Genomic DNA, 27371 nt, shown 5'->3' with positions numbered 1-27371 from the left:
TCACTACGCTACACTCCAATGGCTGCTGGGCTTCCAGACCCCTGAATCCATCACCACTGTGCACCTTATACAGGCAAATGTAGCAAATCAATGAATGGAAAGGGTGCAGGACTTCCTACGGTCTTTCTTCATCAGGCTGTCTATAAATACATTTCTGTTTCTCCACACTCTCATTGCTGCCATTTTCTCTCCCTCGCATCTCTGTCCGCTGCCTTAATTCTCCTCAGTGTCAACAGTACAGAGAGAGCACGTCGGTCCTGGAGAACCAGCCGGCAGGGACCTTCGTTCTGCAGGTTCACGCTGTGGATGCGGACGAGGGCTCCAATGGCAGGGTCACATACGGCTTCATGCACAAAGACTCCACTGTGCCTGCATTCAGTATCCACCCAGACACCGGTACTAACACACACACACACACACACACACACACACACACACACACACACACGGCCTTTCATTTGCACAAAGATAGACAGATAGGCATGCAGGGTGTTGCAGATACTTTTTAAAGGTACAGTATATAAGCTTCATGGCTTTACCGGTGAAATGTGAAGCTTACGATTCTCAACTGATTGTATTCTCAGATTTTTTATGTTGATGGCTGTAAAACAAATAAAAGCCTGTTTTTCATGAAATGTGCTTCTCATTGTGTTTTAGTCAAAGAATATTGACGGAATGAAAAAGTTAAATTGGACCTCTGTATTTACAAGATTATTGATTTTTTTTTTCTTTTTCATTTTTATGATCATTCCTAGTTTGAATTAAACTCACTGGGAAAGTTTCATAGAATAAGTTGAAATAATTTAATGATGTATAAAATATGTTTTAGCCTTTTCTGAACAAAATGTATCGACCTGTGTGTTTGCAATGACCACAGACAAACATCTTTAAGTGATTTGCTTGCTGGTTTCAAGTGAATTAGTATGTCTGAAACATCATGTAGTGTCCCAGATCTCTGCCCACAGACGGCCTGCTGGATCGACTAAGCTTGATATGCAATACATTGACATAATTAACCATTTTTAAAATGTAGTCGTGAAATACTCGTCTATGAAAGTGGGTGAAAAGCCAGTAGAATATAGTTTTTGGTTGGTTACGCAATACAATCCCAAGGCCAAATACTGGAGCAGGGAACCGCTCCCACAGCAGCTGACTTTCCAAGAGTTCTCTTAATAACCTGTACACCTCACTGCACAACATCACGCTTTACGTAGAAGTGGCTGCCTGGAGTTTGGAAAACAAAATGTAATAAATATGTAAATGGATTTAAATGTGGTGAATTGGTATTTTTCGTTTTATTCATATTTTGATTCTAGTTAAGTGTTTTTTGTAATGATAACAACTTTAGCTTCCCTGCGTCTTCTGCTCCTCTTCTGCTTCACTCTCTTGTAGCTCTAAGGCGCGCAGAGGAAATCCTTTTTAGCGTTAAAGTGAAGCGGCCCTGGGGAGCGCAGTCAGAGCGGCGGTTCGTGTGATTTAGCCGTCTAATGAAACGGCTTGTGTCCGTGTCTCCAGGAGTAATTGTGACAGCAAGGAGATATGACCGTGAACGCCAACGGGAGTACGCCGTGACGGTGACGGCCACTGACCAGGCGGTCGACCCGCTGATCGGCATTTGTCAGCTCAACGTCCTCATCCTGGACCAGAACGACAACAGTCCCAAGTTTGAGAACATCCGATACGAGTGTGAGTAGATCAACATACTGCAGCCTGCAGTGAGGAAAACACTGTTATACTCACAATTAGGTTTACCCTCCCCGTTTGAAATGGTTTCCAGCGGGTGGTTAACACTGTAACAAAGACTTTAGGCAATGAAACTACTTTAATAAAACACACTTACGTATCTATAGTTTTGATGTTTCCTCTCAGAAGTACTGAGGCAAAAGGCACACCTCTTTTTCCTCCCCGATAGACTTCCTTCGCGAGGACACGATGATCGGGACCAGTTTCTTGCGAGTAGCGGCTCACGATGACGACTTTGGCACCAATGCAGCCGTCACGTACTCCATGTCCAGGGAGCAGCCTGAGTATCTGAGGGTCAACCCCCTGACAGGCTGGGTGTTCGTCAACCAGCCCATTTCCCAGGTACACGCTAAACTGTGTACACACAGACAACAGGAACCGAAGGGAGAGTTCCACCAAGGGTTTGGTTTACACTCTGAATGCGTGACAACGTCTTCACTGCCGTTCCTTTGGCACCAGGAGGAATAACATTGCTGATATTTTCCTCATTTGGCTTCCACTAACCCTTTATTTCACCACCAGCGAGAAAAACAATCTAGGTGGGAACGTGAACAAGCAATAGAGTGTGATTGCTACTTATTGTGTCTCGGATGAGTGCGACAATGATCCCTCGGCCCCCCCCTAAAAAAAAGCAACAGCTCGCTGTCTTCCGATGCCAAGAGAGTGTCCGTACCCTCAGCCCCTTTCATCTTACACAGGGCGCCACGCCAGACAGATTGGTTCCAACACATCCACCTGCAAACATGCCGAACCTTACAACTACAAAGCAAATATATACTTATGTTTGTTTCAGTCTTTGCTGCTGGCAGAATCTTGGTTGTGGTAATTGCTCACATCAAATACTGAATTTTGAAACAAAACAGGAAAGAAGTGAAAAACTGTCTTTATGAAAAGCAATTCTTTCAATCTTGAATTTGAAAACACCTTAAAGGGACAGAATGTGCAAATAACCTTCATTACATGTGTAAATTAAAAAAATATATATATATACAAATTGGACTTGTTTCTGATTGTTTTCTGACACGCGCCAATTAACACTGGCAGTGCAGACGTGTTTAGTTCTTCTCTTTAGTCACAAAGACAGATGGTTTTTACTGATTGGACTTTCTGAGGCTAATTGTCCTTCTTATGGTTACGAAACACCAAAACACTGCTGCTCCACAGTCGGCCATACAAATCAATATTAATTATCCTTTTTGTTTGTACCTGAATGCAGTCTGCAGCCTCCACCCAAAAGTGTAAACACAAATCGCTTGCTGGCATCTGTTTGATCTAAATTTTCACTGCAACACAGGATCACACCTTCCAGTGATGATCTCTCCTCTCCTCTTCATCTTGTCCCCACAGAGGACCTACATCACCAGGGACATCGTGGCCACAGACGGTGGGAACATGAGCAGTTCGGTGGAGCTGTCCGTCACCATCACCAACGTAAAGAACCAGCCTCCCCAGTGGGACAAAGACAGCTACAGCGTGGTCATACCAGAAAACACCGTGCGAGACAACGCCATCGTGGTACGTGTGGCCGGCGGGGGGGGGGGTCGTCATTGGGTGGCAGCATTGTCTCGTGAGGGGGATCACAAGCAGGGATCAGTGAGGGGGGAGTCATATTGAAATAGAGCGCTTGTAGTGCGAACGGGCTCATTAGAACCAACGTCTTAATCAGCTGGCTGTCACTGTGAACCAATGCGATGCCTCGTTTTCCTGAAAAAGTTGTGATGGTTCCGTGCTGTTGTCTAGTGAACTTCCCCTCTGTTTTTTGGGATGTCCAGTCAGCCATTCAGTGTTTGTGATCGATGTCATCCATCAAAGTACATCGGCCAAGAAGGTTGGACATTGGACGTATGTAACCCGGTGCAATGAGTGCAAGCTACTTACTCCCAGCCAAAACATACTGTAGTATACAAACTGTGCCTATACTCATGCAGGTGGCAAAAGAATAGAAGACGCTCCAGTGCACATCCCTTCACAGATCAGAGAAATCCACGCAGAAAAAGCCTGTAGTGCTTCTTTGCCAAAGATTACGTCACGTACATCTCACATGACACTGATAGGAACCACAACTATATAGATAAATGCTGACATTTAAAAACAACAAAATTCCACTAATAAATCTCCATTATCGTTACAGTTTTGCTGCATCCTGTCAAGTGCATTTGATTACTCATATTGCCCTTTTATTCCTCTACAGATTTTTAACTAATTAACAGAATTTTCCAAGGATCTTGAAAGCAATTAAGTCCATTAAAGTTGCTGATAAATATTTCAAACCGAGGGATGGAAATGAAAAGACAGGAGAGTGCTTTACCCGAGAATGGGTGTGTAACATGTTAACTGTGTGTGTGTGTGTGCGCGATGCGCTGACAATCACAATTTTGTTCTTCCCATCAGTACAGTGTACTAATGGAAATGGTAGCGCACTGTTGATTCGGCTTTTGTGAAAAGCTGCAATGACTCCCAGTGGGTTGTTACGGCTCTACCGTGGAAACTAACGTTTGGCAGCTCGCGTTGCACCGTTACTCCGACTGCTTTGCATCGCAGGTTGAACGTACACAGCCTGTTCACGCATAACCAAAACACATCACGTCACAGATGGCATCGTTTGATTTTAATTTGGGTGTATATGGCATCATCTGTGAATGACCTTTTCTTAATTAGTTTGAAGAGAAGTGTGTGTTTCACTTTGATTGCGGTGGGTTTGTGGTCTCGTCCAACAGTTTAGGACTGATTGCCTTAATATTTTAGTGTTCATTATCACGCTATAAAACACTTTTTTGTCCATTGGGCGAATAATTCTTCCATCCCATTGAGAACGCGCACACAATTAAAGCTGAGCAGCTGCTGTCCCCGCTCCTGTTCCTATCAGTAGCATCATTGGCCACATAAGGGTTATTTTCTTCCAGCTCTTCAAATTGCTCATTGGAAACATAATAAACTTCTTTCAATTTCAAATTACTGTCCTTTTTAAATATTTGGTTTTGTTAGTCGTCCCTCACTTACACAAGAAAGTAATAATGTGTGACTACATTTATTCTAACAGTGAGGAGAGGAGATCGACATGAAGCAATTCATGATATCTAGTAGCTAGCGTGGACGCAGAGGTCATGTTCAATCATTGGCGTAACTGACTAACTGGACAAATCCTGAATCGTTTTCAATGTTAACAACTAGTTCTGGTCCACTATTAAAAGTCCTACCCATGCAGGCTTCAATGACAGATCACCATATCTAAAAGTGCCCATTGTTCCAAACAGAACATCAAGGCCACTTCGCCTCTCGGAGATCCCAGGGTGACTTACAACCTGGAGGACGGCATGGTCCCTGAGACCAACATGCCAGTTCGCTTCTACTTGACCCCCAACCGAGAGGACGGCTCCGCCTCCATCCTGGTGGCGGAGCCCCTGGACTACGAGACCACCAGGAATTTCATGCTGCGGGTTCGAGTGCAGAATGTCGCCGCTGTGCCGCTGGCGGCCTTCACCACGGTCTACATCAACGTCACAGGTGAGCCTTCGTAGATTCTTTTGTTTTATTTGGAGCAGTTTTACGGTTCATCAAACCCTTAAACCTTGTGGCCTCCTGTTGTCACACTGCGTATTCTCAGAGCACTTAATACTATTCCTCGTTAACATTAAGCACTATTTCACATCAATCAAGTTCTTGCATTAACGCTATTTTGGAAGCTAAAGAGGATCTAGTGGATTTACCATCAGAAATATAGTGTTCAGGTGAAAAGAAAGATGACGGTGTTGTGAAGACAAAGGAAAGTTAAAGACATGTTGTGCTATTAATGTTTCGTAGGTGCAGCGCACTGACCGGCAGAATGATTGTTTGCAGGGACAAAAGACGAGTTGTGTGTTTGAGGATTCTTCTCAGACGGCTGAGCGACAGCTAATGGAAGAATAGAAAAGATTTCCATGTTTAATTCACAAGACGATCTAAATGGACTTTCCAGAATACCAGTAACAAAAACAAGAGCATGCGTATTCAAAAACCCTTTTACGGTCTTACAGTTACTATTTTACTACAGTGCTGTACAAGATTATGTGACTGACACATTACAACAGGATCAACATTATTCTCTAATGTGTTTTGGTTCAATCTTTAACGCACAAACTTTCTGTCCCTCTTCTAACCTCCCCTTGTCCTTTGTTTCCAACCCGCGTCCCCTCTAGCTTATCTGTCCTAATAACAAAGCTCTTTGACTCCTCCAGATACAATGCAGCGGAGGCAGGGAGGGTTTAAATGGATATAAGGCCCCATTTTTAATTCATATATTAAGACATTTGCTCAGAAGAAAGGGAAGCGGAAATGGCACATGAATCAGGATTGGATCTAATGTGTTGCTCATTTCTGTCATTTCTGTCGTGTACTTGACCTTAAATCGACTGTGTGGACAATTGGCTCCAGTCTTTAAAGCTAACTTTGGAGTGCAGTGCCTGTCTCACTGGCTCATGGTACAATCTGCTTCATCCTATCTGCTCTCCTGCTTTTTCTCATTGCTAAATGTAACTGATGTAAGCTGTCTTCATTTTTAATTGGACGGAGTTATCAAGCTTCTGAACCCACAAGAATAACCACGTCAGCCAAAATGACATAGGAGGTAAAAATGGGTGTTAAAGACCACGACTCCCATGACCCTCAGTTTTAAACTCAAAATAAACTCAATTTTATTCTATTCATTTGATTAATTCTAATGTGAAAGCTGTTTACTTGTATTGGAGTTCAAGCAACACACCACAATTAACCAAAACTTGGCATTCAAAAGTGTCTAGTTACAGAATGCATAGATCATAAATAAATATAATGATTCACAAATGACTATAACTAATAATATATTTATATATATATAGTTATTAAATGCACTGGCGATCAGTGAGGAGCAGCCAGATAAACATGCATACTGGTCTTTATGCATTTGCCAAGACATTTTGGGACAAGTAGCAAATTTAACTGCAATAACCCTTCAATGTAATGCATGGGCATCAAATAGCCTTAAGCAGAGACTTAGATTGCAGAGGGGTAGATCTAATCAATGTCTTTTCATAACTAAGATTGTGTTCAAACCTTTCCTGGAAGCTGGCATGCTACTGTTTTTTGAAGAATAACATCTGCTTGTTTCTTTTTTTAAACTTTTATAACTGTGTTATAACCGTTTTTATATACCGTGCTTACGGCTTCTTGCTAATAAGCAGGTGCCGTTAGATGGGTTGATGGCTAGATGGATGCTACCACCAGGTGCTGCTGCCACGCAATTTGGGCTTTGCCACGAGCCCATCAATCATCGGAGACGTTTCTACACATCCACACCACACGTCCTATTTTAAATGATGTGCTACATCCTAAACACATCGCTCCTGTTCCTCTCCCACTCTAGATGTCAATGACAACGTCCCGTTTTTCACTTCTTCCATTTACGAGGCCTCCGTCACTGAGGGGGCAGAATCGGGAACTTTGGTGTTCCAGGTTTCGGCCAATGACCTTGACTTGGGTCTCAATGGCAAGGTGAGAACACACACACACACACACACGCGGTGGTGAACATGATCAGTTGAGAGAGATCTTTAGGACTCCCTTTCTTTTTCACACTCCCTCTGTTTTTGATTAGCGAACACATGTTCTTCCCAGCTGCGTAAATGAGTTGTTTAACTGTGTTGTAGCACCTGGCCTGCTATACTGTATAATTATGTCTGCCTCAACACCCCCCCCTCCACCACTGCTTAGATCTCCTACTCCCTGCTGGAGGATCGTAGTGGAGACCACCAGTACTTCCGTATCGACCCGGAGCTTGGACTCATCTACTCGCAGACGGTGTTTGACCGTGAGACCAAGAGCTCGTACCTGCTGGAGGTTCAGTCCGTGGACGGCTGGGAGTCCGCTCGGCCCGGCAAACATGGACAGCCCAACTCTGGTGAGTGGGACTGCTGCTGAGGGGGGGGGGGGGGGGGGGCATCTTGCCAAGAACAGTAATTAAAACATATTTCATGAAGTTGGACTGGTACTGAGTGATAGCTGTCAGGTCATCATGGTGCAGCTGTGAAGTAGGACATAGGAAACATCTGATAAATACAATACTCTTAACCTCCACCCTGACGGTGTGACACTCGTCAGTCAACTTCCCCCCACTGCCGACATTCCAGCAACAACACCCACCTGCAGCACAACATCAGGGGAATGCGTCCCCGTCTCTCTCCCACGTGACATTTCACGCCTTGACTATTGTAACTCCCTCCTAGTAGGTCTGCCTGCCAGCGCCATGTACTGTAGCCACTATACCGGGACGAGGAAGCACTTTGGGGGCGCTTATAATAGCACTTAGTGGTGCTATAACACCACACCCACAGTGATGAACATAGTGTGAACATCTTCTAACGAGACTTTTCCAGCTGATCCTGGGTCCTGTCTTTGGGGATTTGCTCACATTTGTTAGTGAGGGAGTGTTGTCTTGCACATTGGCAGATTGTGCTTCCTTCCAAAGCTATTGGCTGGGCTTGAGGACAGGTTTCTCTTCTCTCCTTCGTGGCTCTGGTTTGTTTCATTAAGAGAAAAGATCTTCTCCTGTTTGCACCGACAGCGTTGTAAGAAGTCCGTTGTCTAAAAGATAATTGTTTGCTCAAGCATTAAAATGTCCCTTTAGAACAGCGCTAGAACATGATTCGTCCCACAGCAAAGAGTTGGCAAGGTGCAATCAGGCAGGCAGGGTTCCCCTGACGGAATCACGCCAAGCACAGCTTTCCAATTAATGAAGCACAATTCATCACTGCAGCCTGGACATTAGTAAGGCTCCCGAGTCCAGTCACAACGTGCCTCATACCTGTCCGTCCAACGCTGCTTGCGTCCCACGTGCCCGCAGTCGTGCTCAGCCAAGGATGTCCACGCCATGAGACCCCACCAACCACGCTTGTGCTCAGGCTTCTCTTGGGGGCAGTGTGGAACTCTGCAGTCAGCTACAGTTGAGTGTGTGTGTGTGTGTGTGTGTGTGTACGTATATATAGAGCTGCACGTTAACACAGGTTAACACAACCATCTAGCTGGCCTTCCGAAAGCTAGTTGTTCCCGTGTGTGACATGAAGCGCAGGGCGGAGTTCTGACCTTGTGCTCACAATCTAACCGTTAATAATTAATAAACCCATGCTTTTGCAATTAGAAAATGAAATTGTATTTCATTGCATTCTTGGGCGAATGCAATGATTCACCCCCCCAGGTGAAGATCTCCAAGATACTTTTTAGTTTTTTAGCATTCGGTTGCTATTGGATTTGTAATCCAGTGTATATAATGACGGTGGACCTTGTTACACTGATTGAAAAGAGGAGGAGCACAAAAGGGCAGAGAGCCATAACAGCTGCTCCGTGGACTTCTTGAAGGCTCCAAATCTCCACTCAAGGCTGGAACAATCACTTTTTTCTTCTTTTTGTCTCGTCCCCGACATCTGCTCATCTCTCACACCAATGGCCATCTTTCCCCATTACTCTCCTCTTTGCTGCCAGATGAAACATGTACATTCTGCCACAGTACAGAGAGACACACAGAGAACTGAACAGATGTTTGTTGAATAAACAGCCAGACAGCCCAGGATATGTTCTTTCTAAATGTAATCATAGATTATTAACAGATCCCCTCTCTAGGTTTGTCCCACCACGACACTGGTGTCAATGTAAACACCAGTTAAATGTTAAGCAGAGCAGATACTGGGAGACTGCAGTTAAGGTGCTGGAGTTTTTTATTTCATTTCTCTGGTGCTATGAATATTAAATGAGGTTCACATGATGACAGATGGGTGACAGCCAAATTGACCAATTTCACACAGAAGTGACTGTTTTCAATCTCTGATATTAGAATTGTCACATGGGAATCATTTCAGTGTGGTGCGACTGAATATAACTCAGCGACATGTTGAACCTGTAACGGAAACATGTCACCACCTCCTGAACAGCTGCAGTTTCTAAAATGTTATCAGGAAAAAGGCCAAAAAATACAGACATTACTCCCAGATACCATCGCTTCAAACGCATATCAAATTGTATCCCATGAAATAAAATCCCACGGTGGTTTCTGGCCACACGATCCGCTTTCTTTTGTGGGAGAGGGTTAACTTTTGCTCCTGAATCTTTGATTTTCTATTAAAAAGTAGGGACTCTTCAGGTCACGTGCGCACATGGTTCGGACCCAGCAGTGACCCAAAGTTATACTTCTACCCATCCGGCTCCTCGCCGTTGTGTGCTCAGATGTTTCTGGACTCTGCACTTACAAAGCAAAGTGAGACTCTTCGCCCACGCGTCCGTACAGAAAACTACCCGGATACAATATGTGTCAGTGCATATCGCTCTACAGGACTGTGTTGAATGTGCAGACCGGCACATGTTCCAAGATGCCATCACCCAGGAGAGCATCAATCCGGTGGAATAGACCGTGTCACAATATACCAGAAAACGCACTGATTATTTAGTGATGCCAACCATAAATTGTTTCCAAAGCAGAAGGCCTGGATGAATGGAGACACAAAAGGTGCCTTGAGGACAGGTGACAAGGAAGCATACAGCATCACCAGCGTCAGACTGGGAGCTGGTAGTCATGAAACAAAGTGCCTCAGGCCGGTAAGAGACTAAAGCGCCTGCAACACTAACTGTATTTGTCTCAGGGTCGCCTCAACAAGAAAGCCACCATCGTCTGTGTACCTAAAGAGTCTGCAGTGTCTCCAGCCGAGAGGCCCGCCGGCCCGCCGCACTCCCCCATATTCTTATAAGGCGCTTTGAGAAACTGCTTCTTAGCAACAGAAACACAACGCAACACAGGAAAATTGCACCACCTACGTCAGAATGCTGTCCTTGATTTGAGACCCCCCCCCCCACCCTCCTCCTGAAATGTAGCACCCTGTGTTTGAGGACCTCTGATTGCTTGACTTCCTCATGAACTGACCCCATGCATTTTGGACTTGCAGCCACATCTCCTGCACTGTATTGTTCAACACGGGGCCCCCCAGCACCGTGTGCTCAGCCCCCTCCTGGTCACGCTATTCAGTTATCAGGCAGCGCTGAGACTTGAAACGGTCTTTAGAGGGATGGTGGGAGAACGACCTATTGCTCAACGCAGGAACACAAAGCTGATCGTTCATTCTGCTGAAAAAGGAGGCAAAGACACAAGCGCCGCTTCACGTGAATGCAGCAGAGGTGGAACAGTGAACGCTTTACGTTGCTGCCAATCAGCATCACAGACAACCCAAGTGTGTCATCACACTCCATCCTGGTGGAGAAAGCAAAATAGACAAATTCCCACTGGAGCGACAGGCAGCTCATCCTGCTGCAGATAAAGGGAAACTTCAGAACAGCTTCTTTACTGTGTTCATGCTGCGAGACTATGAGGCCATAATTCATCCTCCTCCCTCCACAACACACTTATGTAGCCAAATGGGGACACAAACTGCATTTCATTTAGTAGCCCTGTTATACAACGACAATAAAGAAACTGTATTGCCTTGTTTCGGCCATAAAAGAGCTACGCTCAGATTAGATTCCTCTTTTAAAACCCACCAAATTACGGCATTCGTTCAGGTCAACGTCAGACATCTGGTGTTATACATCTCCTCCGCCCCATCAGTAGGTGAGAAAAGTTATCGACTGTACTCAGTTGTGCTCAGTATAAGCTTTGTATTTGAAATATCCGTCTGAAGAATTTATTAACATAAACTCTACTTTCTACTCTTCATCACGTCGTCCTCCCTTGTTGTAGTTGTAGTAATAACTCTTCAAGTACGGAACATAATTAGTATTACATGTTTTCTTGTCCCACTCATTTCATTGAATATTTGCTTCCTTAAAGCTCCAAAAGGGAACGGCAGTTGAAGTAAAAGAAAATTTCAGGAGGTGTGACGATATTTGCCGTATTTCACTTTGTACATTGACACCAACAGGCATGCTCACAAGAATAACCTTAACAAACACGTCTCTGACAGTCAGTTAACAAGCTCTCGTGCTGCCTGGATTTGAGGTAGCAGACCCGTTGGATGGCTGTGCTCGTGTGCTGTCTGGGCCCTGAACTGCACACCACCCTTTCTTAAATAATTCATCTCATCTTCAATTGTGTGTTGCAGATCTTGCTCGTTTTGATGCGGATAGCTAGGCGCGCTTTGTGCTTTGGGTTGCTCTACTGCCAGGCCACGTACGGACGCCCCCCCGGGCGCTTGGTGCTCCGCCTCGGTCCCCAGTTGAAAGAAATGTCTGTCTTTCACGGTAAAATAATCTGAAAAGGTGGAGACGTACGACGGGTGCAACTTAAAAGTGACAGACAGCGGAAAGGGGATGTTCTTTGTGTTCCTGTCTGTGTGCTGGAAGAAATGCCGTCTGTGTGTGGATGTAAGTGCGCAGGCTGGTGGAAGTGGCTAAACGCGTCACTCTCCCAGACGGACTGATGACAGATGTTCACGGCAACAGAATAACAACATCCTGATGTTTATGATTGCCTTCCTCCTCTTTCTCTCGCTCTCGCTCTTTCGTACCTTTTCATTTTCAGACACGGCATATGTTCGCATCTTCATCAGCGACGTGAACGACAACAAGCCGGCGTTTGCACAGGTGTCTTATGAAGTAGACGTGGACGAGGACGCCGACGTAGGCTTCGCCGTTCTCACCGTCAGTGCCAACGACGGGGACGAAGGTGGGTGCCCATGGGTTTGTGCTCCTTGCAATGGGGCGATGGATGTAGAGGAAGGACCGTGTTCTCCTTCCCCGTGTGGTGAGAACCTTTCACCTCACCGCTTGTAATGTCTCCATTACGAGCATCAAGCTAAGCCGCGATAATGAAGACAGTCGTAGTAGTTTGACCTTCCACCGTCACTCGTGTCCCTACTGTGCTGGTGGAAACTGGTAATAAAACAACACAACTGCAAAACAAACCCAACCTTAACAATACATTACAGGCTCTAACAGTATCAAACTGCATTTACTCACAGCATCGCCTCTAAGATGCGTCCTACTGGATGCATGCAGGTTCCTCTCACACATGCCGTCCTCTCTGGCCTTTGTACTGCTACCAATCACCACACAGGAAAAAGAACCCACAGCATAAAAATAAAACATGTCGAAATTTAAATAGAGAAACGCCTTAAAGGCAACACGCTGCTTCTGTTGAACCCCTTTTACTCTGAGGACAAAAATAGGTTTCCACTACAAAACGTGACATGAAGTCATGACAACCGGAGCAACGTGTGAGGCAAAGAAAGAATCTCTCAAGCGCCGAGATGTGAACACGTCGGGCTTTTCCCCCCCACTTGTTTGGTGAAACATTTCTGACTGTTGGGATGTTTCCGACCGCAGCCAGCACCGCCTCCTAGAACCTTCTGACACCACTGGCGTCTTTTATTCCCCACCGGTCTGAAGATGTGGTGCTCAGTTTAGTCGATAGCCTCGGAGGTTCCACAAGATGGAAAACTACAGAAACATGATCTCAGGATGAAACATCTACGGGAATAAGACTTTCTATTCTGTTCCATCAACTACCAATCGATTGCAATTAGCTTCTTCTTTCGATCTCGCTTTTAATCAAGTCAAGTAATACTTTTTTTATCTTGATCCAAAACCAACTTTAGAGAATAAAAACACTTCAAAGAGGATAAGGAATGCAGCTTTTGAATAGGTTGTGGCCGCTGCCGGAGGAGGACATGAAAGAGATATGAAATTGCCAGTTGATCGGATGACCCGTCTTTCAAAAAAGAGGAAAAACATGTTTTTTTTCGCGGAGAAAGGTCTGCAGTGGCGCGCTTTGCTCTTCTTCTTTCAATGAAGAAACAGCCCCTAGTTCCCTGATGATATCGCAGCATCCGTCGTGCTTAAAGGAGCATCATGGACATGTCATTGAGAGAGTTGCCACCAGGTACAACAGCATTTAGTTGTGCTTCCCCACGTTGCCTGATGGCAATATAAGTTCAAATACAGACCAACAACAGCGTCATGTGACTGCGGCTGAGGGGGGACTGCAACAGGCTTCAAGATTCAACCTACAGAAACTATCCTCTTGTCATCAATGGCAGAGAAGTGAAAGTACCTCTCAATGTATCTATTGAAGCAGTTAAGTTCTCAGTTGTTGTCAAACAGACTGGTTCTGTCCACATGATGCATGCGGGTCCGATACTCACTCTCCTCCTGATCCCACCTGCCCTAACATCGGGCACCTTAAATGTGACTGCCAGACGTTGTTAGGCATGTGGCGTGGAGCGGCTTCCATCGGGGCCTTTTAGCTGCTAATGGCCATGGACTTTCTTGACTTGTGGGACTAAAACCCAGCGGCCTTAATAGCACGCTGTGGACTTTTCTTGAAAGCAATCAGAGTTTCGATTTATAATCAATGTCGCTCACCAAAACACAGTGAGTGCATCCCGCTTCACAACAACATGTTAAATGTCGTCTTTCCTCTTATAAACCTTTTATCAAGTCATTTTCCTTATTATTCTTTATGTTATTATCCTTAGTATTGCTTCCATCCATCTTTACTAGAGAGACGTCTGCTTCTCCTACTGTCGTTGCTGCAATGCAGCGTTTGTTAGTTGTCTCTCTTCTTGTGTCCGGTAACCATTGATTTTGCTTGTATCAGCCAGAAAATCCCCTGCTCACTTAGCTACGGAAGCCCTGCGAGGCCAGTAAGGAGAAAAGGAGAGAAAAGTTCAGGCAATCCATTTTCTAACTTTAAACTAAATAGTTTCTTTTGTTTCTGACCTTAAGGTTCTCTGAATGACACTCTGTGCTTTAATTTAGCAGAAAAAACAACTATTTGCATGAAACGACGTGGTGGAATACTAATTGTTAGTGGCGTGTTTGTCAAAGACGCTTAGCACCCACCTCCCAATTAGTTCCGTTACACTGTCGCCATTGTTTTTGACGTTTACTCTGAATTCCTTGGAGCTTGTTGTTTTGGAAGAGTAAAAGAAAGGTTTTGTGAAGATTATCTTTCTAAGGTCTTTATTCTATTCATTCATCTTTTAAACCGGTGTGGTAAACGTTTCGGCAAGTGAAACCTTTTAGTGTTTTTCTAAATACTTGTTTGCTGTGCATCAGTCCTCAACAGGATCAAACCCATTCATATTTTCCACAAGGGCACATTAGTACGGATTAAAATACATTTCTTTCCAAACAAAAATTGGATTACAGTAATGTTAAATCATTTTCTGAACAGCAACAAACTCGGATGGATAACAAAAGAAGAAAACTGAGATTGTGGGACATTTAGCCTTTTGGGAAAGTAGTAATACGATGACAAACAAATCCTGACGAAAAACAAAGTCACCTCCCAAAAGATTTTATTTTATAGATTTTAACGAATACTTTTTTAAAGAAGACAAAATAAATTAAAAAACCTTTCCTTTACTCCACCAATTTCATGGAATATTATTTCGTTTAAAAGCATCTGTTGAAGCAACGGTTTAAAGGACATTTTTCTCACGTCATAAACACATGAGAGAAAACTGTTTGGATCTGACTGAAAAAATGTATTTTTTCTTCCTCTACCCTCGGGGCTTCAAAACTTTTCTTTTTTAGTCTTCATAAAATAAAATATGTTTTGAATACCGAACCAATGGCGAGATTCTGACATGAAGTTGGCTAGAGTTCAAGTAACGATTCATCAGCAGATGATTTATGAAAATAATCTATTTCTCTGAGTGCAAGTGCATCTGATTTAATCTGCTCCTGTTGAAAATGCATTCAAGTGTCCAGGCTGGGATTGAACTTGCATCTTTGAGATGATGGATGGGTGGTTTCATTTATTTGTATTTATTTTTCAACCATCCAGGCACTTTAGTCAGTGAGCTGCCTCAACTGACGTCAATAACCGCAGGCCGACGTGCCACAAATACTCAGCCTTCACTATCAGAAACCACTCTTTACCTTTAAAGTTGGATCAGATGTTACAAATGTCGGGGCGTCTTGCGCCCGCTATGGTTCATCTGTGAGAACCCTACTCTGTGAGGCAATACCTGTGTAAAACAATCGACACTTATAGCTGTCATCGGTGAGGGCCTCTGAATGGAGTCCAAGTGATCTCTGCTGCTGCTGTTTTCGCTTAGAAAAAAACCCCTTCTGATTCCTGTCTGCTACAAAGCTGTGGAGAATCGTCTTGGAGAGCCACAGGCAGTCAATATTGGTACTAAGACATCAGTATCTTTCATTTTCTGTCCGGAATTCAACAAAATGACCCACAGAGAAATAATCTATACATTTCAACACGCCTAACTACCACTGATTGAAGTAGTGTTACTAAGTGCTGAGACCACATCATTCAACTTTTTTTACAAATGCTTTGTGTACCTACGGCCTTGGTGTCCCAGCTACACACACACACACACACACACACACATAAATGGGAATGTGTGAACAGGATCAATTTGTATTTGAAACACAGAAGCATGAAAGGAGGAGAGAGAGAGAGAGAAGACGAGGATGCGTTGTCTGTGGAGATGAAGAGAGGGGCAAGAGGTGTAACCAGCACATTATCTAGCATTTTTCCTACTAGAGTGCAGAGTGCAGAGGCCTGCTGTGCACCTGTCATGGATAGCAGCTACACACACGACATGATAGACGGGAATTGGCTTTCTTTGTTGTGCGAGTGCGAGAATCCAGGAACGGCGTATAACCACCAACTGAGCGAGATGCAAGAGGCGAGTGTTCCATTTTTACTATGTGTGCGTAAAAAGGATTACGTCGGGGGAGGAGGCCGTTAGATTGGAGACTTCTGGCAGCCAGTAATGAGGACAATGTTTGCACATTGCGTAGCTAATGTAGCCAACATAAATGGCCATTACATATTGCCATTGCTATGTAGGAGCAGGATTTTAAGATGTTGATGGTTTGGATAGTTTAAAATGTTAAACCAAAGATTAGCAGGAGATGCTTTGGAGGTGAAGAATGTAATCATTTCAGAGAATCATCTCCATAGATTATCAAAGAGCTTAAAGAATGGCGCTTCTATCATTAGGAGCACTCAACTCCTAAGGTGGCTTTTGTCTCCAGAGGACAGCATCCGATAATCTACACTCACCTACATTTCAATGGATTTAATCGTTTTGTCCAAAAGCTCTTCTGTCATGTTTCATTGAACAGCTGTTGAAAATGTGAGATATGTAAATATACCACTTCAAAGCCTTCAGCCTTCATCTTTTTATGTAATAAAATGTTGCTAAAGATGTGCAGCACACTGGTAAGAATCCTTTGGGAGATGGCAAACTAAATGGGACCAAAGATAACACAGACTTACAAACGATTACAAATGAGTGAAAGTAAGCCTTGCACTGTTTATGTTGGCTATTAGTAGGCTGCACGTGTAAATGTCACCACGAGATACAACATTTGTTGTGTTTTCAACAAGCTTCAAATGAATGCACTGTTGAAATGTTTTATGTCATTAAGGACAATCTTAGGTTAATGTTGTTGCTAAAACTTCATCTCGAGTGCATACAATTAAATGCAATTAAAGCGCACATGTTTTTGGTTCATAGAATTTGAGCCGTTTAAATATGTGGTACTACTTACTACTTCCGTATGTGAAAGGAACATAGAAGGTGTTTGTGGTGAAGAACCTCATTAAATGAAAGAATGGCTACAGACTCTCTGACGGGTACACATCACTCAGGGATGCGAGTCCCTCTGGGCGCTTCCTTTGAAGCCAATTAAAAAGCACACAAACTAATATTCCCTAGAAGCAGATTCTCTACAACCTTTTTGTCTCCAGTGACCAATAGCACAGGACCCCCCCTGGTTTTAGTAGAGTGATAGTCCACTGTTGGTGATGTATGAATGTACGCATGTGTGCTCCCTTGTCAGTGTACTCCGGCTGCATTAAAGCACAGCGCCAAGGGAGATGAAAAGAGTTTGGAAATTGGTACAGCTGGGAATACGTTTTCTCTCTATTTCTTTGTTTATGTGAACAGTCGTATTCCCCTTTGCGCTGTGTCTTTTTTTTCTGAATACTTACGAGATTGAGAAAACTAGGGAAAGGACGGGAACGTGATTGCATATATCCCCAAATGTCTCATTTAAAAAGCAAACAGAGAGAAGGTACAAAGCGATCTGGATTAGCGCGTTCTCCTCTCCCCTTCCTTGACTTTCATCTCGCTAATAAGCTGCGGATCTCTTCTCGTCTTCAGAGGTTTCTCCTTTTTCGCTCTCCTATTACCATTAAGGGGGGAACATCCACTAGTGATTGAAATGCAGGCCATCGCTTTACCAGTAATGGCATAATTGCATTGAAGGGGAACATTTTGTTGATCAGCATAATACAGTGCAGCGCAGTTGCTTTGCACTGCTTGAAAAAAAGAAACGTTGTTAAGAAGAGTTGTTGGGAGAGATGATCGGTGAGGGAGCAGTACGACTTTGAACAGTTTGGAACAATGGATTATTCATTATCCAATGAAACATTTTTACTCACTTACATTCTATGTGTCACGCTTAACACGCCTCGACAGGCCTTTTTCCTTCGCAGGAAGCCGTATAAATGGTACGAATGTGAATCCCTGAATACAAACGTAAACCCCATCAAGTTGAATCCCATTGCGATCCTCTCCCAATGAGTCAACTGCTACATTCTACGGTCTTAATTACTTAAAACATAATATGATGCAATGTATTTTTCATAGCCATCGACCGTCCCGTGTCCACCAGGGCCAATCCTGACATTAACAATCGTATGGTTTCAGCCTTCCCACTGTCAAAATGTTATAAAATGCTGTTATATCAGTCTGATCCCACAAAACTCTCAATATCTGATCCCACCAGCGAAAGGATGCTCTCCATCTCAGTGAAGGGGGGGCTTGTTGAAACAGGCTCGATAGGGACCTGCAATCCACCAAAGCCCTTTCATGAGACAGCTACGCGTGTTGTCATCCCTCATTTAACCTTCGTCGTGTCCGGTTCTACAGGTGGAAACGCTAAGCTGCGCTACCAGATCACATCAGGGAACACGGGAGGGGTGTTTGATGTGGAGCCAGAGGTGGGCACCATCTTTATCGCCCAGCCTCTGGACTACGAACAGAACAAGAGGTAGGAACACACACCAGGGAAGAGTCCTTTGAGACACAGCTGTGTACTGTTTGAGGTACATGCTTGTCAAATGATTTTCCCCAAATACATGCTTGTACTCTCCCTCTTAAATACCTCATTCATTGGTCCATCACTGTCCATCTGCTTCTTTCCTAAACTACAATTCCGAGACAATTACACTTCCATATTCTAATAGTTCCGGACCTTTTCAAGCAATTGTTATTTTGCGAAAGCCCCTGACGAAGCAAAACTTTACAGGTACAAGCTCCTCGTGCTGGCGTCCGATGGGAAGTGGGAGGATTACACGACGGTGGCGGTGAACGTGATGAACAAGAACGACGAGGCGCCGGTGTTCACCGTGAACGAGTACTACGGCAGCGTGACCGAGGAGCTGGATGGCTCTCCGGTGTTTGTGTTACAGGTACAGTCCAAGCATTCATCTCAGATGAGTAGATCTATTATCAGTAGGGCCCACTAGTGATATAACAGCTGACTGCATTACCAAGCAACCGCTTCTACTCCCACAGACACTATAGGGGGCCGGTTTATAGGGGGGCAGTTTATAGGGGGGCAGTTTGCTCGCTTTAGGCTTTGGGACGGCGCAGCCTCTCATCCGACGACGACATCGAGCCGATGGCCTGCAAACATTGCTGCTGGTGTTTGAGTTTGATTGAGGTGTTTTTACGACTAGTTACATCCCATTGGTGTCTGCATCAGCCAATTGTTGGTTGTTTTTATAGGTGGATTTTATCCACTCTACCTAGTGCACCTTTTAAAGTTAACCATCTCTATTACATGAGTACAGTAAACTGCTTTTAACCCCTTTAAAGTGATTCCCAGTAAGCCCGATGCTCTCTTCCCTCTCTTAAGCACACGTCGTACCCTTTAGGAACACAGGTTAATCTTGTCTCTACATCACTCCACAATTACTGTCCTGAATTGAAACATCTTCGGCCTGCACAGGGTGTAATTGCTGCCGATGTGTTGAGAATGAGTGAGAAGGCGCAGAAGAAGAAGAGAGGTGGGGGTGGGGGAGTACAAGGAGCCAGCTTTGCCTGTCACAGAGTTCATAGCTGCACAGTGCCGTTGTGAATTGCCTCCAGTGCAGACATCACGTCAGCAGCACGTCAATAATTAGGGTAAAGAGAAGTGTGATGCCGCTCTCATCCCCCGCTCTGTCTCGCTGTGCCTTTTGATGTCACAGGTAACGGCGTCTGACCCGGATAAGGATGCCGACCAGGAGGCCCTGCGCTACTCCCTCCATGGCCAGGGGGCAGAAAGTGAATTCATAATCGATGAGGTCACAGGCAAGATCTACGCCCAGCGGACCCTGGACCGCGAGGAGCGCGCCGTGTGGCGCTTTGTGGTCTTGGCCACAGACGAGGGCGGCGAAGGTCTGACGGGCTTCACCGACGTCATCATTAATGTGTGGGACATTAATGACAATGCCCCAGTCTTCACCTGCGCCCCCAGCTGCCACGGCGACGTGGCCGAGAACTCCGCAGCGGGGACGTCCGTGATGGAGATGACAGCCACTGACCTGGACGACTCCGCTGTGGGGCAGAACGCCGTGCTCTCTTACAGGATTATGGGTAGTTTAGACACCACTAGCATCCAGGTGGGAGAGGTTCCTACCTTCTCGGAAATGTTCACCATCAACCCCACCACAGGGACCATCACCGTGGCCATGGGTGGTCTGGACAGGGAGCAGGTCGAGTCCTACCTCCTGGTGGTGGAGGCCCGAGATGGGGGAGGGATGACGGGGACAGGAACCGCCACCGTACAAATTAAAGATGTGAACGACCACGCGCCAAGATTCACGGAGCGCTCCTGCCTGGCGAGGATCTCTGAGAATGCAGAGCCCAATGCAGAGGTGGGTCGGCAGGAGCTTCCAGGTTAAAAGTTCCCCCTTTTGTACAGCTATCAAAAACATAGTCCCTTTATTCATTTCAAGTAGGTTCATGTAATAGAATTCTTCATCTGTCAAAAAGACCTTACAGAAAAACATCAAAAGAAGTACAAGTCAGCTGTCTGCCTTGAACTACAGCTTGGTATTAAGAACAGGTGCACACTTCTCAGTGGAAGACTTTTATTGGAACTAGAAGCTTTCGACGTGCTGTATGTGCAGTTGAATGTTCTTCTTTTAGCAAAAAAATACCTCCCTGTTTGTTCAGCATTGACGTACATGCACGAGCGGCTTCAACAAACCGAGCTGGGGACACCCAACTAACGCTAAACAAACGTCTTTTCCCGATGCTCCACCATTTGAACCCATTGTGGTTATTATGTAATGAAGGAGCAACAGTGATGGGTAGCCACTTGAATATCCAGGCCTTTTTATACATCCATCGTCAAACTTTTCTGCCCTCTTTGCTTCAGCAATTTAAGGAATCCAATATTTGCTTCTGGTAAGAATGAAATAGTGACAAGGACATTTTACAGGTGAGATTTAGTGAGTGTGACATTTTACCTCTCTGCAGGGCAAACCCAGTTAAGATGCCATATTAAAAATATGACAAACAAAGTACTGGTTATGCTGTAGAGAAACTTCTTCCTAGCCTTTTTATTCACTCAATCCACAACCATGTTAACAACCTATTTATGAAATGTTTGTTTTATTTGTTGGTCCCAGTTATCATTATTATTGAAAAATAACCCCTGAATTTGTTGAAAAAGACATCATCACGGACTGTAATTTGTCAGTTCTTATTTTTGTCTGACTTTCTAGAAATTCAGTTTAAAAGATGATTGTGAAACAACAGCATTGAATATTTAACTGATAATATCAGTTAATCAGTCAATACTCCAGTAAAAATGTCTGCTGGTTGAGTAACAAAGTCTTTGTTATCAGCATGCCAGTATTAAAAAAGATTTTACTCCCCAAAAGGTACAAATATTGAAATAAATTGAAAAAATGTACTATACATACTGTAGCATAGTTTTTTCATAGAACAAGCTGATGTTAAACTACAAAGCAGATTATCTGCCCTGTTTGTAACTCAGCCATTGTCAGAAATACACGAGCATTTCAACCAATGTATCCAAAATGCAAGATGCCAATACTCACTAAATGACACCTTGCTCATGTTACGTAATATCTTGTTGTAAGGTCCTTGAGCTCACTGCAGAGGACAGCGACACTGGAGAAAATGCCCAGCTGACCTTCAGTGTTGTGGCTGGAGACCAAGAGCAGAAGTTCTACATGGTCAGTCACAAGCAGGAGCAGCGCGGCACCCTGAGGCTTAAGAAACGTCTGGACTATGAACGGCACAGCGAGCAAAGGTTCAACCTCACGCTGAAGGTAGGGACGAGCTGTGCCAGAAGCTCCATTGAAGGTTACTTTGATTCAGTTTCTTAATCTCTCTCTCTAATTTATGGAGTTGCATTTTACTTTAACAGGAGGAACCTTCAGCAAAGGGTGTGAATGACCAGAGGATGAACAATGCTGTGCTGATGATATGGAATAGATTTTAGTAGGCCGAGTTTGCATACACTGTGTTCCTTGAAAGTTTTACAACTAAGGATGAGACAAGGAAGAACTGTTCTGGGAAATTTTATTAGCAGTGATCTCAAAGTTTTTTCGATAGTGAGCACAAATCTCTGAAATCCACTTAATAACAGCTACATCAAATACTTTGTAGGTGAGGAGAACTATAAAGTCAGTCACAGGACACACAGGCGGTGTCATATGTCAGCTACAAACAAGAACATTAAAGCTCCACTCGCCAACTTTTAGATATATTAGACAAGATAGACATACTTGAGAGGGAGCTGTTAACCAGAAATAACCAGAAATCCTATAAGGGGATATACAACACACAGTGGCACATATAGATGTATGGGTAATATTGCTTCCTCGCCAAAAGGGATACAAAAAATGTTGCCTAACATGAGGGTTACCAGTACCGTTTATGCTCAAACAATCAATATGATCGTTATCAATTATTACAAACACAAACACGCACCTTGTAAAATGTCAAAGGAAGTGGGAAGTTGTTCTTCATTGGTGCTTGACATTTCCACCTCGTTTCAATGCAATCTTGCCTACTGTTTTTCAGTAATTTCCTGACAAATAGACAAACAATCCTTAGCAGCGGTTATTGTTACCGTGGAAACATGCAGACGACTCTGATGACGTTTGGCAGATAAGATGGATGTTTATACATGTGAATCTCGCCTGTACTGCCCTGGCATTGCATGTGACACTAAATGAGGTCCCTGTTTTAGGTTGAGGACATGGACTTCTCCAGCCTCCTGCACTGTGCGGTGGAGGTGGAGGACTCTAACGACCACGCTCCTGTCTTCATTCCGCACCTCCTGGCTCTCGCCCCGCTACCCGAGGACATCGCCGTTGGAACCAGTGTGGCGCGCCTGGTGGCCAGTGACTCTGATTCAGGCCAGAACCGTGACATGACCTACAGCTTATCTGAGGACTCGGATCCCGATGGGCTGTTCACCATCGACCAGTCCGGCGTACTCTCCGTGGCACGGCTTCTGGATCGGGAGAGGATATCGCAGCATCACCTGGTTGTCATAGCAACTGATCACGGGGTGCCACCTCTGACGGGCAGCGCCACAGTCCAGCTGCCGCTGTTGGATGTAAACGATAACGGACCCGAGTTTGAGGCAGCGTACTCCCCAGTTGTCTTTGAGAATGCAGCCGGACCACAGGTACGTAACAACATACTGATATGATGCTTGGCATCGCTGAGAAGAATAAAGTTCAGACTGGTTTTCCATTGGGGATGATGGAAACAGTTGAAACTTGGCAAAGCACAAGCTGTCATGCTCTCCCTGCTTGTTTAGGTCGTACAGTTGAACCAAACGTCGACCCTCCTCCATGCTGTGGACCGGGACTCCCCAGAGAACGGACCCCCCCTTCACTTCACCGTCCCCTCCGAGTATCGCCACAGCAACGACTTCTACCTCCAGGACAACCTGAATGGCACGGCGACGCTCACAGCTTTGAGGACATTTGATCGCGAGCGGCAGAAAGAGTTCCTCCTTCCCATTATTATGAGCGACAGCGGCCATCCGGCCAAAACAGTGACCACCACCTTAACGGTGACCATCGGCGACCAAAACGACCACGCGCATGTGGCCGGGGAGAAGAAGATTTTCATCAATAGTCACAGAGGTAAGGGGCTCCCTTGTTAGGCGTTAGGTACATATAGTGTACTGGTCTTCATTTACCTTATGAAGCACATTTTTTAATTAGGCCTGGGCGGTATAACGGTATAAGATCTCCTTATGGTATGAATTTTTTCACCCGTAACAACTGATGTTACTCTTCAGCAGACGGCAGAATTTAATCTTACACGTCATCTCTGAGGTGGCAGCGGTCGGAGCTACTTGTCTTACGTGTGTTGAGATTTAGTCATGGTTATAACTTTTACTAGTAACTATAAAGACAATGAGTAACCCACAACCAACACTCTTTAACAGGGTTAAACGGGCGAAAATTGTACATTTATGAAATGACCCAACTGCATGCTGGGTACAGCTCACAACAAGAAGTTTCTTGTTGCTACATGAAAACACAGAAAGAGCGATACAAGAGGAACAACGAGCTGTGTGTGTTTGGTGGGTTTTTGGTTTTGAAAAGTCTGTCATAAGTTGGATCAGAAAACGATTTGTTGCAAAGTTGGTTGAGCCGCTTCTATTTTCTTTGGTGGCAACACTAGCAGCCGCAACAAGCTAACACGGTAACTAGCTAACAAGCTAACACGCTAACTCGCCGGCGAGCGGTGAACAGCGGCCCTTTTTGGCGTTTAATGAATTAATGTGTTTACTTGAATAAACAATAGAGTCATAGACAGGGATACCGTCAGAGTCTTTCTAAATACGGTGAAATGAATTCTTGGCCATACCGCACAGCCCTACTCCGAGGTCAGCGAAGGTTTTCAGTCTGTGCAGTGGAAACTGATGGTGCCCATTAATTCGCAATTGTCCCCAGCACACATCATCTCCATGGTGCTATTCACCTCTGGCTCCATTCACCCGCTGTTAGCACAGAGTCCCCGTCTGCATGCTCCCCGTCCCAGAATGACTCCCATGGGGCTATTCTCAGGGTCACAAGGGCGCCACTGCCGCTAAAATCTTTACCCTTCAGAGGGTAATGCTGGATGTCCGGGCACAACATCCCCCAGACATCCATAGGTTTTGTTCATATTCATACTTCTATTCTTTCGCAATAGAAACATATCATATTTTCATTTAAACAATTTGCTTTGGTGGAATCTAACTTTTCCTATCAACAAAGAAGAACGGGCTAAAATTCACCATGTCAGGGTCAACCTTTAATCCGTCACGGGACCCTCAGAAGGATTGCCAGATGGTCTCAGTGGCTCTACATGGTTATTATGAGCATTCAGAGAGCATTTGTTGTTGTGCATTTCCTTCTTCTGGGAGGTCATTATTAGACATATGTTCTAGCCTATGTATATTTATGTGTATTCATGTTTTTGTGTGCGTGGGGGTTAGGGTATTTATTCCTCTCTAATGCTACTTTGTGTTTGGGATAAAGTTTCTATTGGAATGGTTTGTGGTGTTGATTGTGTATCAGACACAGTTAATCTACACTGACTAAAACACACATACATGTAAATACACCTGCTGAGATGGACACTATTCTTACCCAAAGAGTGTCCTGACTGAATTGAGGCCCAGTGCAGAGCGATGTTTTTCATCCAGAAATGTTAAAACAGTGAACTGACATAGTTTCTGTTACCAGGCCGGATGCCGACTACAGTGCTTGGGAAGGTCTACTCTCCTGACCCTGATGACTGGGACAACAAGACGTACGTCTTTGAAGGACACATGCCGAGGTAACTGACATTTTACATCTCCGATATGTATGTTGTGTTGGCCACTGTTTGTGTTGGCCTCATCTCTGTTGTGTATTGATAGATGGTGGATCTGATGAAAGCCTCATGGGGATCGCCGGGGGAACACATTGCTCTCTTGCCCTGGGCCCTTTTTCTGTTTCCCTGCTAACTTTGCAGCACACCGTGTCTACATTATCGGGGCGTAGTGGTTGATTCAGACATTTGAATGATACAAAGCAACAACACCCCTGAGCCACACACATGTTTAAGTCTTCGGTCCAAGCTGAACTCATAAGAGTTCTCCTTCTCAAAGTCAAAGTTCAGCCCGTGACTGGGTGCACTATGAGGGGTTAACACTCATCTCTCTGCGTTTCAGGCCAGTCAGTGTCAGTGAATTACGATTGTGTTTGTTCATTCACAGTTGTATTTAAACACCACTGATATATGATATGATATACACCAAGGATATTAGTATTATATTGAAGCATTTTGATGCATCTTGTAGAATAGGTATAGTGCACATGTCCAGTTTACATGCAATTACGTCAAAGAGGTGTTGGCAAGTTGCAAAGTGGGGAAGTGTTGGTAATTGTAATAGTTAAAATTCTCAGTGGAAGCTGAAATGAAGTGCTATACATTAAACATAATTTCCCACTACAGCATATGTTGTAAAATGAGTTAATGTGGCCCGCTAAGTGGTTTTTGATTTGATTTGCCAAGGTTCTGCCTTGGATCTCCTTTCTAATCCAACTTGAATGAGCTCATTTGCTGTACAAGGCGAGCAGGGAGACGAGGACCAAGTGAAATTGCTTCCTTTCCTGTCTTTTTGCCTATTAGTCGGTCTCATTTTTCCCTCTGTCTTCCTCTCACATTCTCTATTACTGTCCCAGGGGGCTATTGCTTTACAGCCGAAAACCGGGTAAACACCAAAATGCTAAGTAGAACACATGGCTGAGGGGGATGAAAGCATATTTATATGGGTCTGTCTTCATGTTGGACAGTTGTAAAGGCAACCAAACCAGTAAAGCGTGTTGGGCCTTTAACAGAATATCGCATAAAATTATTTTATTATTTATTCTGTCCATGCCGACCCTCTCATTCTGTCAGAATGAGTCCTTGGGCAAGAAATGAACCCAACATTGCTCCTGTAGCTGCGACTGCAGCGTGTGGATGTTAGTTACTGATGGGCAGGTGTCACTGTGTGTGGTTCTCCTGTCATCAGTGTATGAATGGGTGAATGATGTCATGTAGTGTTAAAGCGCATTGAGTGGTCAGAAGACTAGAAAAGCGCTATACAAGTACAGGCCATTTACCATTTACCATCCTTTTGGTATGACATGCTCATATTTTAGAAATGTTTTTTAGAGGCTTAAGATGCTCAAAAAGTTGTGCTATCTGTCTGAATAACGAGGAAGTCGGATATTTTGAATTCAGTTACATTTCAGCCCATTTCTAAGTCTGTATGTGTCAAAGTCCAACGCATTTAATGGGATTGCCCTGCATTGGTCATTACAAAGGAAATCAAATGTTTGCTTTTTCTGAAACATTTTTGATTGAGGTTGCAAAAAAAGTATATTTTGCCATGAAACAGTAAGTAGCTGTAATTTTGAGATGTTGACCATCTACACATAAAGCCCCGTTCTCTTTCAACACCCATGTGGGAAGCATCATTCGTGGGTCATCGCCCCCCTTCACCGTAGCCCCGCCCTCTTTCTTAACCCAAGAGCCGTTTGTCGGAGACTATTTTAATTACTGCACTGAGCTCAGCTCCTGTTGCGTTGT

The 27371-nt window shown here is 44.4% G+C and overlaps 1 protein-coding gene across 1 annotated transcript in view; it reads left to right on the top strand.

Moving 5' to 3' along the window:
- Nucleotides 1–27371, top strand: part of LOC120807643 (neural-cadherin) — a 285961-nt gene that overhangs the window by 163166 nt on the left and 95424 nt on the right. Inside the window, exons 9-23 of the mRNA XM_040159884.2 lie at nt 228–396; nt 1516–1686; nt 1913–2085; nt 3091–3258; nt 4998–5247; nt 7121–7248; nt 7468–7654; nt 12251–12394; nt 18642–18762; nt 19021–19183; nt 19967–20635; nt 21872–22063; nt 22990–23433; nt 23569–23899; nt 25496–25589. Coding sequence (XP_040015818.2) covers nt 228–396; nt 1516–1686; nt 1913–2085; nt 3091–3258; nt 4998–5247; nt 7121–7248; nt 7468–7654; nt 12251–12394; nt 18642–18762; nt 19021–19183; nt 19967–20635; nt 21872–22063; nt 22990–23433; nt 23569–23899; nt 25496–25589 — 3404 coding nt within the window. The remainder of the gene's footprint in view (nt 1–227; nt 397–1515; nt 1687–1912; nt 2086–3090; nt 3259–4997; nt 5248–7120; nt 7249–7467; nt 7655–12250; nt 12395–18641; nt 18763–19020; nt 19184–19966; nt 20636–21871; nt 22064–22989; nt 23434–23568; nt 23900–25495; nt 25590–27371) is intronic.

This window comes from Gasterosteus aculeatus, chromosome 12 (assembly GCF_964276395.1).
Source record: "Gasterosteus aculeatus chromosome 12, fGasAcu3.hap1.1, whole genome shotgun sequence".
Taxonomy (NCBI): domain Eukaryota; kingdom Metazoa; phylum Chordata; class Actinopteri; order Perciformes; family Gasterosteidae; genus Gasterosteus; species Gasterosteus aculeatus.
This window is presented reverse-complemented; position numbering and strand designations above follow the sequence as displayed.